This window comes from Saccostrea cucullata, unplaced genomic scaffold (assembly GCF_032062105.1).
Source record: "Saccostrea cucullata isolate Sc308-1 unplaced genomic scaffold, CSIRO_AGI_Scuc_v1 ctg600, whole genome shotgun sequence".
Classification (NCBI taxonomy): Eukaryota; Metazoa; Mollusca; class Bivalvia; order Ostreida; family Ostreidae; genus Saccostrea; species Saccostrea cuccullata.
The window spans coordinates 109,078-122,500 of NW_026921289.1; the positions used below are offsets into that span (position 1 = coordinate 109,078).

General features: G+C 32.7%; 1 protein-coding gene across 1 annotated transcript in view; it reads left to right on the top strand.

Moving 5' to 3' along the window:
* The window catches only part of LOC134259626 (uncharacterized), a gene marked incomplete at its 5' end in the record, with an annotated part of 129,161 nt that overhangs the window by 104,373 nt on the left and 11,365 nt on the right, over positions 1–13,423 (top strand). The window contains 2 exons of the mRNA XM_062742228.1: positions 8,493–8,582; positions 13,256–13,314. Coding sequence (XP_062598212.1) covers positions 8,493–8,582; positions 13,256–13,314 — 149 coding nt within the window. The remainder of the gene's footprint in view (positions 1–8,492; positions 8,583–13,255; positions 13,315–13,423) is intronic.

The following is a 13,423-nucleotide window of genomic DNA, read 5'->3' on the forward strand; positions in this document are numbered from 1 at the left end:
GATTCAACATATAAATATAGAAGCAACCTAAGGTACTAGCTATGATTCAAGTTGGTTCAAATTAGACCCATAAGACAGAGAACATAGCTGCAATCTGCAAAGTTTTACAAAGGGTTTTATAGGTAAAAATCATTAAAACTTCTCTTCCCCAAAACAAGAAAGTTATGATGAATCATTTTGTAATTGTGGAAGCATCCTCAGGTGCTGTAGATTCAAGTTCAAGTTAAACTCCAAATGTATAGGTAGTGGCAACAAGATTATAATTATAATGTGATTTAAATAAGTAGCAGGCAGAAGGTGACTTATAGACTGTTACGAAAAGCACTGACTTTTACGATTGACTGTTTACTTGTACATTTAAACATTCACATCTACGGAGGTACAGAATTGATAATGGAAAAGGAAATATTTCTAGAGGTCATGGTAATGGTGTTAGGGGAACTTGACACATTTCATAGTGCAACAATTTCATCAAAACCGGATATTACGATGTCAAACCAAATCCTAAACCGCAGCATTGTTCGAGGTTTTCCGGAAAAATGCTCAAATTTTACATAATCAATTGTGCTTTTCACATAGAGCACACTCGTTACCGCAAAATATTGAAACAGAAAAATAATCATAACTGATCGAGAAGTAATTTGTAATGAAAATATTTTGCGGTAAGGAGTGTGCTCATGCTGAAAAAAAATGAAATAAAATGTCAATGCTTGTAAAAAAGCAGTGATCAAGAACCACCATATTTGTCTTTGTCTATTACCAAAACTTTAAAGGATCAATTAAAAATGTGTATAATATTGATTATGAGAGTGGATAGACACTCATATGCAAGTGAGAAAATGTTAACTGAGGCACCCACAGACACGTCTGAGTGCTGGAAAAATATGATGGATACAGTCTAAAAAGATGTTTTTAAAAGATGCCGATTTCTCGATGCTTTTTTCAAATTTAGATTGATTTACAGGCAAGCACAACTTTCTAACTTATTATATGTATGAATACCGCAAATACATACTTTCACGTCAATTACCGTATATACTCCCCTATAAGTTGGTATTTTGGGAGCTAAATATTGGTCTAAAACTCTATGTCCGACTTATAGGCGAGTCATAAAAAGATATTTTTCTGGGACCTAAAAGGTAGTATCTTATTTGCATTTCTGACGATTATCAAAGAAATTGTCTGAATATATAAGATAATGTATTCTTAGATTATATATATAAAGTGAAAGTATATACATTTTTTAATAATTTTATTTGCATTTTAAGTGACATTACCTTTTTGTTTGATATATAAAGATTAGATATCAGTGTCATTTCGAAAAATATTAATTGAAACCAGGTTAAAATATTAGTGGATGTACTTGAAATTGTCACCAGATTTTGGCAAAAGCGTTGCACCGACTTACGAGTATAAGTGGGTCAATAGCAAATCCCACCAAAATGACTTCAAAAAATTACAATCGATTTGGAGCTTTTTTAATTGAATCGGAATACCGGTTTTTACTTTTTAGGTCACCTCAGAAAACTCAGGTGACCTATTGCTATCCGTTTTCGTCCGTCGTCGTGCGTCGTCCGTCGTGTGTTAACATTTGAACATTTTCAGCTTCTCCTCAGCAACCACTGAACCAATTTCAGCCAAATTTTGCACAAAGCATCTATGGGTGAAGGGGAACAAAAATTGTGAATTTCATGATCCCTGCCCCCCTGGGGCCTGAGGGATGGGGCCAAAACCACTAAAATTAAGGTTATCTTTAAAAATCTTCTTTACTCCTGGACATCAAGCAGTCAAACTATTTGCATGATTGTAATCAGCATTGAGTCCTCTACCAAAATTGTGAAATTCATGGCCCTGGGGTCAGGGGTTCTAGTGCTAGGGCAGGGCTAAATAAGTATACAGTGAAAATGCATTATTTCTTTGAAAATTTTCTTTTCTGCTCCTGGGTATTAAATAAACCAACTAAGTACATAGTTAAATTGTGAATTTTATGGCCTCAGGGTCAAGGGTTCTGGTGTTGGGGGGGGGGGGGGGTATGCTCTATTGATTATATAGTGAAAATACATGAATTCTTTGAAAATCTTCTTCTCTGCTCCTAGGTATTAAATAAACTAACTAAGTGCATAGTTATGATGAGCAAGAGTGCCTCTACCAAAATTGTGAATTTTATGGCCCCAGGGTCAAGGGTTCTGGTGTTGGGGGGGGGGCTCTATTGATTAGATAGTGAAAATACATGAATTCTTTGAAAATCTTCTTCTCTGCTCCTAGGTACTGTAAATCGTTTTAATTCCACGGTGTTAAAATTTCACGATATCTCAATAAGTAGCAATCGCGATGGTTTTAATTTCACGATGCAAGAAATTAATTCAAAATTTCTTATAAGCCATTAAACGTTTCTAAAGACTAATACTGACATTCACGATGGGTTTAATTTCGCGGAAAAATGATAAATCGCGAACATAGCGAAATTAAAACCATCGTGATTATTTGCCAATCTACAGTATTAAATAAACTAACTAAGTGCATAGTTATGATAAGCAAGAGTGCCTCTACCAAAATTGTGAATTTTATGGCCCCAGGGTCAAGGGTTCTGGTGTTGGGGCGGGGTTCATTAAATCTTTGAAAATTTTCTTCTCTGTCTCAGGGTATGAAGTAGATGAACTACCTATATAGTTATGATGAGCAAGGGCCCTAATCTTGCAGAATTGGGTATTTTAAGGCACCAGGGTCAGGGGTGGGGGTGGTGGCTCTACTTATATACTGAAAATGAATTTATTGTTTGAAATCTGCTCCTTTGTATTTTTAAAACATTTATTTATTTTTTTGATAGGCAATTTTAAGTGTGCCTTTTAAAAATTTGTGCAATGTTTGGACCTAGGGTCAGGGGTTTATGTCACATTGTTAGGGACACTACTGATTATTGCTGAATATTACTGATTAGTTGGAGTGCATTTTTGTTCCCTACCCTTCATATGGGTTTTCAGTAACCAAGCTAAGCAACTGTTAAGTGTATTGTTATGATGATCAATGGTGCCTCTTTCAAAATTGTGAATGCCGTATAACATCTGGCTTAAAACATGAATCAAATTCAATACACTGTAACTGGAAAGTTGTTGCATAATGCTCAGGTGACCTATGAGGCCTGTGGGCCTCTTGTTTATTTTCATGATTGAATAACTTTAAAGATTTTTAGCTCACCTGAGCCTTAAGTGAGCTTTTCTGACCTTTTAAAATCTTCATTTCAAGCACTTCAAAGCCATGCTTAGTGATATTTATAGGGAATCATCCTCAGGTAGTGTAGATATTATGTTTGTTCAAATCATGGCCCCCTGGGGGTTAAAGTTCAAGCCCCCCCCCCAACCTAAATCAGATAGATTTTGAGAATGAAAATAAACCAGTTCCATATGAATCGTGTGAATTTTGCTATTTGTTTTTCTTCATAAATATACACATCTTTCCACCAACTTCAGAAAACTATAAAGTGTCCTTTGGGGAAGGTATAGGAAAATTTTTGGGTGGGGACTACGTCTTCCTCTGCATTTAATATCAGAATATTGCTGGGTCCGCTACAACTAAGATTAGACGTTCATTACATACAATTACATCAGCATTAATGTGAACTACAGGACTTTTCTAAAACTAGACTTCAAAATTATATGTCTGTACTCGTATTTCACTTTTTATCTTGACGCGTGTACGTGTATTTATGAGAATTACATAAGCAAAACTACACATTGAAATTATAATGTGAAAATGAAATGGAAAGTGATAAACGACAAGCAATGCAGAAATAAAAAAAAAACATACTAAATTTATTACATTTAAAGGTACTTGGACACAGATTTGAAGTTATTATTTCTCTATAATATTATGATTTATATATTTTAATAGCATGTCACACAAAAATTAATTAAAAATCTTATTTCGTTTAAAAAATATTGAAATTATAAGTTTTTCGGCGGGTTTGATTGACATATCCTTGCGCTCTCAAATATTTAATCTTATTTCTAGTCCTTAGGAAAGTGGCAATCTCGGTTTGTATAAATGAAAAAAATATTAATACAGTACTATAATCCAGAAAATTCAGAGTAGACACGTTCAAAATCAAAACAAACACACAATATATTGTTAGTCCGTGCAGTTGTGGTAAGCAGACTGTGATGATTGAACGCACCCGGTGAGTTCTAAATATAAACAATAACAGAACTCGAGCCCTGTTTACAAAAACTGTGTATACATAACACGAGTGTGCTCGATTTGCTAAACTCTGTACGCATCTCTTAGTTCGGAATGACGATACTTGTGAAGGTATTTTGCTTTCTAACATTTCTACTCTGAATAAAATTATTTTTCTTGATAAAAGTTTTAAATTTCTCATTTAAACACATCAAAATTGCCACTTCCTAAGGATTAAGAATAAAGTTAAAATTTGTGAAAGTGCAAGGATGTGTCAATCAAACCCGTCAATTAAGAAATATAAAGTTTTAATAACTTTTAAATGAAATAAGATTTATAATTAATTTTTTTGTGAAATGCTATTAAAATATATAATTCATGATATTATACAGAAGAAATGAGAAAATATTAACTTCAAATCTGTGTCTAAGTACCTTTAAGTCAATGGATAACAATGTATTTCCAACATATTATAAATACCGTTCTGCATTATTCTGCATTATCGATTATTTTACTGGATTAAACATGATCCAGCGATTGGCTGGCTTGCGAAGATAAATATCTGAGAGGTTGAGGTGTGTGCAAATCTCGAGGATATTTCTCGCTCGTCTATGAAAATTGGTTAACTGCTGAGGTCTGTACAACAGACTGAACGTTCGCAAGGGCTCGCCAAGTTCTTAAAGATGTGAAGTAAAAAGATCCTTTCAACTATCGTGCACTTCTTTTCAAGTAATGTACCAGTAATTAGATCTAGATTTTCAAAAGCCTCCAATATCAACTATTTTATGGATCTAATGCAACCGCAGCTTAAGTATTTTCTAATATTTTTTATTCTATTCAGTCAGAATTATCATCTTTTTTGTTTTAAATAGTTGATAACTTAAATAAATATCTGATGCTTATTATTGCATTTAAAGTCCTATATTCGTATATGTCTGAATACCAAGGTCATTCTATCCCTAATTGACATGACGTTACATTACAAAAAATGAGGTTCCTATTGTATTTTTCTAAAAAAAAACATTGCCATATTGCAAGACCTCGTTTTTATGCGCCCAGATCGATAGATCCCAGGCGTATATTGTTTTTGTCCTGTCTTTTGTCTGTTTGTCTTTCTGTTTGCTGTCAACTTTAACCTTCGCCATAACTTTTGAACAATAAGAGATAGATACTTCATATTTGGTATTCATACTCCACTAATAGAGTCCTTTCAAATGATTTTGTGACCTTGGCTGTGACCTATATGCTAAAAATAGCTTTTTCCACTGTTTGTCATATCTTTTGAACCATAGGAGATAGGGACTTTATATTTGGTATGCATACTCCACCGTTTAAGTTCTTTCAAATGATCCATGGTCAAAGACCTTGTGATCTTGACTGTGACCTATATCCAAAAAATAGCTTTTTCCACTGTTTGTCATAATCTTTTGAACCATAGGAGATAGGGACTTCATAATTGGTATGCATATTTCACCGATAAAGTCCTTTCAAACGAAGGCAAGGTCAATGATCTTGTGACCTTGACTGTGACCTTTATGCTAAAAATAGCTCTTTACACTTTTAGCCATAACTTTTGAACCATAGGAGATAGAGACTTCATATTTAGTATGCATACTCCACCGATTAAGTTTTTTCAAAGGACACCATAGTCAATGATCTTGTGACCTTGACTGTGATTAATATGCTAAAAATAGATTTTTTTAAAACTTTGTTGCTGCTGGGCGCATAGTGTTTCACAAATACATCTTGTTAAAAAGTATAAAAGATATTGAAAAAAAGGAAAACGGTTATGAAGAGCTTAAAGTCTTTAAATCTATAAATTAAGTCTTAAATATTTTGCAAAAGGCATTTTTTCATGGTTCGTGGACTGAGCTCTTTGACCGTTTAATATTAGAGGCAAGGTCAGGTTAAGGTTATTACCTTTGACCTGGACATTAAGAATAAAAAATTACTGTTTCCAATCAAGGGATTCCTACTTGTAATTCAAAAAATTAAATGTTTTTCTTTTTGCATAAAAAGTTACTACTGTATAAGGCCTATGAGAGGATATTACCAAATTGACATGGATAATATAAATAAAATGGATATTTGCTCATCCGAATTTCCTCTACTTTTCTTAAATTTTTTAATTAGGCTTTATTAGTTATTTTTATATGCTTCCTATATTTTACTTTTCCAGATTTAGCATATAGTAAGGTTAATGTCACATAAAGGTACAAAATGATACAAAAACTAAAAGTTTTGGTCGTTTATTATGAGAAACTTTTTATGGATTTTTGGCTCAAATCTGTACTTAGATTTGAAGCATTTAAAAGCCAACATAGTTTTAGTATGTATGAAAAATCATTTGTATTTGATATACATGTATTTTAAAACTTTTAATTAGTCCCTTTTTTAGGTCACCTGAGTAAACTCAGGTGACCTATTGCTATCTGTTTTTGTCCGTCGTCGTCCGTCGTTCGTCGTATCAATCGGTCGTAAACTTTTGAACATTTTCAGCTTCTTCTCTGCAACCACTGAACCAATTTCAACCAAATTTGGCACAAAGCATCTATGGGTGAAGGGGAACAAAAATTGTGAATTTCATGATTTGGGGCCAAAACCACTAAAATTAATGCAATCTTCAAAAATCTTCTTCTTTACTCCTGGACATCAAGCAGTCAAACTGTTTGCATGATTGTAATCAGCATTGAGTCCTTTACCAAAATTGTGAAATTCATGGCCCTGGGGTCAGGGGTTCTTGTACTAGGGCGGGGCTAAATAAGTATATAGTGAAAATGCATTATTTCTTTGAAAATCTTCTTCTCTGCTCCTGGGTATTATATAAACTAACTAAGTACATAGTTTGATGAGCAAGAGTGCCTCTACCAAAATTGTGAATTTTATGGCCCCAGGGTCAGGGGTTCTGGTGTCAGGGTGGGGCTCTATTGATTATATAGAGGAAATACATGAATTCTTTGAAAATCTTCTTCTTTACTCCTGGGTATTATTAAATAAACTAACTAAGTATATAGTTATGATAGTGCCTCTACCAAAATTGTGAATTTTATGGCCCCAGGGTCAGGGGTTCTGGTGTTAGGGCGGGGCTCTATTGATTATGTAGTGAAAATACATGAATTCTTTGAAAATCTTCTTCTCTGCTCCTAGATTTTATATAATTTAACTAAGTACATAGTTATGATGAGCAAGAGTGCCTCTACCAAAATTTTGAATTTTATGGCCCCAGGGTCAGGGGTTCTGGTTTTAGGGTGGGGCTCTATTGATTATATAGAGGAAATACATGAATTCTTTGAAAATCTTCTTCTTTACTCCTTGTTATTAAATAAACTAACTAAGTACATAGTTATGATGATCAAGAGTGCCTCTGCCAAAATTGTGAATTTTATTGCTCCAGGGTCAGGGATTCTGGTGTTAGGGCAGGGCTGTATTGATTATACATGTATAGTGAAAAAACATTAAATCTTTGAATATTTTCATCTTTGCTCCTAGGTTTTAAGCAGATGAATTACCTATATAGTTATGAGCAATCCCTAATCTCCAAGAATTGTAAATTTCAAGGCCCCAGGGTCAGTTGTACCATAGTGGGGGGGGGGGGGGGGGGGGCTGTACTTATGTACTGAAAATGAATGAATTGTTTGAAATTTGCTCCTTGGTATTAATCAAATATTTTTTAAAAGCAAGTATGCCATTACAAAAATAGTGCAATGTGTGGATCTAAAGAGTCAAGGGTTCATGTGTGGTAGCGGCACTACTGATTATTGCTGAATATTACTGATCAGTTGAAATGCTTTTTTTGTTCCCCTACCCTGCCTATGGGTATAAAGTAACCAAACTAAGGAACTGCTAAGTGTATAGTTATGATGACCAGATCGTAAATGCTATAGCATCTGGCTTAAAACATGTATCAAATTCAGTCACTGGAAAGTTGTTGAATAATGCTCAGGTGACCTATAAGGCCCAGGGGCCTCTTGTTTTAATTTAACTTCCATTTGAAAATTTCGTCTAGTACCACGGTATTTGATTACATAAAAAGTATAACTATAAATTCAATGTTCTAAATTATTTTGAGAGGCAGAAAAAAAGATATTTTCATACGACACCATTCCACCATAAATAAAGTCCCTGCTAGATTTCAAACGCAGTTTACCATTTCTATTCAAAGTTGTATAATTGTGATGAGGAAAGAAAAATATGGTCTTTTAAATCTCTTACATCTAAATATATTAGACATTCCAACAAATTTACTTTGAATATTCCATCTAGTCAAAAACTAAAGAAGAATCTTACCTTAAATTAAAACCTGTCATGATATGTTATAGGCAAAAACACAGATGAAAACACTGAAATCGAATCAAATAAGGTGGATGGTGAATTAGACAGTGAAAGAGAAAACTTTTTGGAGGAAAAAGGTAAAAAAAAATTAATTTGCAATGTGTTCATCACATCATGTTTATTACCCTTTGAAATGATTAATCATGATGTAGTTTTAGCTCACCTGAGCCGAAGGCTCAAGTGAGTTTTTCTGATCACATTTTGTCCATTCGTCCATAAAAGAAATTTTCTCTACCAAAATAAGTTTTTTACGGTTTATTTATGCATTGATCTTTATTCATTTAAAATTGTATTCCATATATTTTTAAAAATTTTTATTGATAAATAATGTTGATATTTATTTTATCATTAATGTATTTGATTATTAATTTATTTCATTTTATGAATCTGTTATCTTATATGTCAACATAAATAACGTAAACTTTTCACATTTTCCACTTCTCAAGAACCACAGGCAAATTTTTAAAATTTTTTATACAAAGCATACTTAGGTGAAGGGAATATATATTAAATTATTAAAATGAAGGGGCAAGTCCCAACACATTGGGGGGAGATAATAATAAAGCCAAACAAAAATAAGGTGCGCAGGGGGAATAAGAAAGCATGTACAAATTATTCTACCTTGACTAAATCAGTGCTACATTATGACGTCATAGTAGATGAGATGACGTCAATTTTAAAACACAATTTTTTTGTAATATTGGTATTTAGAGATATAATTTAATTCTAGAAAATGAATAGATGCGTGTAAACATTAACAAAAATAAAATGTTCTTATTTCGTTATGATGTATTCTGTCATTTTGATTAAAATCTTCCACTGATGATGTCATATGTGTACATCAAGTAATTTGGGAATTGATCGGGAATTGATCATGTTGTGTAAAGAGAAATTGGCTAAGACAGCATGAACAAAGATACGTTAAGTGGAGTTTTAAAGCAACTATCATAAATATTTTGTGAAATTCATATGGAGTTCAGTTAATAAAAAAGGTATGCTAATCTTTATTAATCGATTATATTCTCTATCGAAGACAGTCAGCTATATACAGTACAGGCCACGAGTTTTCCGCAACGCTCGGTGGAAAATTACAGGGCTCTCGATTCTCTATATCTGGGGCCGATATTCGGCCCCGTTCCCAATGCAAAAAAGGAACCTTTTTTCCCAAAAGGAAGGTGTAAATTTCCCAATTTCCTTAGCAAAATATAAAATAAAAATCCATGAAACTTAATGGCAAAAAATGAAACCAAACAAAACACACTTGCAAATGAAAGTGAAACTGTACAGTATATTTTATTAGTTTGCGCCAAATGCATTCGTAAACTGGTTCAGGGAACCAGGTTATTGTTTTTACAAAAATGTGTACTAACTATAAGTGCAGAGTATCTTCATTTTGTTGCTGCAGTTACGCCGTATTAGATGTATCTTCAACGCGTTAACATTAGGCCTATGGGAAAACACGAGAGGGCGGCATTCATTAATCGATGTTCAAAGTATGAAGTGCATGAGGGACACTCACCAAATTTTGCACAGTTACTACACATACAATATACATTATTGCCTTAAAATTTAATAAGTGTTGCGTGTGCACTTCATATTAAAAAAACAAAATTGCGCAAAAAATGTGTATCTAAATTTAGAGGCACTCGGTCACTTGATCTGATCAAGTATTTAAATCATCAGCAAAAAGAGGCAGATATTGTTTTCATTGATGCAGATTTTCGAAAACATAAATGATATATAGTTTTAACAATATCTCCTCATTATTTTGATATGAAATTTATCGCCTGTATATGATATTTACGTCTTTTTTTTTCGAAAGTCATACAACTGTGAAAAAAATTACTTGTGTTCTTATTCAAAATATCTTAGAAATAATTGTGCCCTCTAAAACTTAACATTTTTTAATCTGAATGTGTTTAATACTTGTATTATTATTATTCGCTCATAATCTTGACAAGTATTGTTTTAAGGAAAAGTCTCTATCTGATGAAGATTATTACAATCTCACTGGGATCACAAAATCACAATTTGATGTTCTTTCTAAGTACATGTCTCCTCTTAGAATTTCATGCAACAGAGCACCGAGAACATGCCTTGCCCTGCTACTGACAAAATTACGAACGGGCAATTCTTTAAGTATTTTGAGCAGCATGTTCCAAATTAGAAATAAAAGCATTATTTCCAAAGCTATTGCTAGTGCTAGAGATGCCTTGATGGAAAATTTTGTGCCTAAATTTCTTGGATTTTCCCACATGACCAGAGAGGATTTTATATCCAAACACGCAACGCCCTTTGTTCAGCATCTTTTAGCAGACGGAAAGCCCACTGCTATACTTGTACTGGATGGTACATATATTTACATCCAAAAAAGTGGCAATTACACTTTTCAAAGACAGACGTTTAGTGGTCACAAGCATATAGGCCTCTTGTAAAACCAATGATGGTTGTTGGAACAGATGGGTATATCTTATCTGTTCTCGGACTATATCTAGCTGATGGCAAGAATAATGATTCTGCCATATTAAACAATGTTATCCAAAATAATGTTGAGGAAGTTCAAAGCTGGATTGAGAAAGAGGATCGATCGACTTATTAGTTGTCGATAGGGGATTTCGTGATTCGTTGGATTTTTTGGATAAACTGGGGATAAAACATGAAATGCCTGACTATTTATCTCGTGGATGTAAGCAGCACACAACAGAGGAGTCTAATCACTCTAGATGTGTGACAAAGGTCAGATGAATTGTAGAGTCGGCAAATGGCAGATGAAATGAAACAACTGTCAAGAAAGTCAAATGAACTTCGAGAAAGGGTTGAAAGAGAAAACCTTTCCAGTAAACGAGCAATTTGGAGTTAGATTTCCCAGGATTGTATAAATAACTTTCCTCGCTTAACAGAAAATGACTTGCAAACACTTACACAAGGGGTTTATCAAATTAAACAAGCAAAATCTTATACAGTGGAACACATGTCTACAGATGGATCATACAGCATATCTGTCCATAGGGATGACGCTGGGCTTCTTCGAGCTAGAATCCAGTCAAGACACGTGTCTGCTAGAAGAAATATTTTCTTTCTTTGGATTTCCTACGATGAACAGTCAAGACCTCCCATAAATGGATGGTACTGTCAGTGTAAAGTAGGATCAAGAACAGTGGGATGTTGTGCTCATATTGCAGCAGTTATTTGGTACCTTGGTTATCAGAGACATCATGCAGACGATAATCAAACTGTTTCAGTTCATGACGGGGCAATTCTAAATGCAGCAGACACTGAATGGGATTCCGAAAGCGATTAAATAAATCAAATTTTTACAATCTTTTTTTTAATGCTTTATTTTTGAAAATGTTTATACTTACAAAAGAAACAAAATACACACACAAAACACACCCTCACAATTTTTACAATCTATTTATGATAGGGAAACAGTCAATGCTTTTTTGTCGATATATATAATCATTATTCGTGATATAAAAAGAAGTTTGTCGCTGAGAATATTATTACTATAAATTGCATGGTATGGTATATATTTTTAATATTGGAACCATAAATAATTTTATGTTCAAATATATTTTATTAAGTTTTTTAATTAATATAAATATTTTTATATAATTTGGAGAATGCATTATGGTAAATGATAATTTTTTTTTTTAATTTAAGTATTCCATAAAAGTAAAATCGATGAGAACATTTTCTATGTTTAACTTATACACTGAATATTCCCGTATAATTTCAAATCATTGTTTTGACTTCTACTTATCTTTGTCTACTTTTCTTTGTATATATTTTTAATATTGGAACCATAAATAATTTTATGTTCAAATATATTTTATTAAGTTTTTTAATTAATATAAATATTTTTATATAATTTGGAGAATGCATTATGGTAAATAATAATTTTTTTTTTTAATTTAAGTATTCCATAAAAGTAAAATCGATGAGAACATTTTCTATGTTTAACTTACACTCTTCGTCTGAATATTCCCGTATAATTTCAAATCATTGTTTTGACTTCTACTTATCTTTGTCTACTTTTCTTTGTATTTTCCCAAATATGAAAATGACTTATTCTACATGAATTTCAAAAAAATGAACAAAATATCAATTTAATTTGATTTTCAACCTTCTGTGTTTGATGCATTAAGCTAATCCTACGTTTCAAACAAAAATTATTGTTCAAATAAATGAGAAAAAACTCGTACCATATATAGCATGCACACATTTATTACAGAACATTTTTCAGTAAGAAAATCAATAAATTTGGTAATTTTTTGTCTTAAATTACTAAAATATATCTTATGTTTCCTGCGATAATTTTAGGTTTAAATCTCAGTCCTCGGCTATTAAAAACATCCATTCCAAAAATAAAGGAAAGGGGGTATACTTAAATTTTCAAGTATCATGTGATCGGAAAATGCGTAGTTTAAATTATTTTGATATTTTCTGAAAGATGAGAGGTTAATTAACAAAATATGAAATTTTCATAAAATTTCTTGAGGGGCGGGAAAAGGGCCTTATCAAAACACCCCCTTTCTGCGGGAGAATACAAAATATTGATTTCATTGTTTTTCATGCTTTTTCTGTCCAAATCATATAGAAACCCTTTGAAAGGTGGACAATTAGTCTACAAGTTTTTATATAAAATTATAGTTCAATTAAAAGAGAAAAATGTATTAATTGAAATTGAAATTCAAAGAAGATGGAAAAAACCACTAATTGTTATTGTTTATGTTTGTTTGTTTTCAAGGCTCTACAAGGAAGAGGAAGATGGAGGGAAAAAAGAACTCTAAATGCCATAGATCAAAGGTATTTTTGACTAAATTAGCGTATTTGTTTTCGTTAGTTTCTTATCATTTTTCGGCATTTTTAGCTCATCTCAACAAAGTTGTGTGAGCATATGTAATACCCTGGGTGT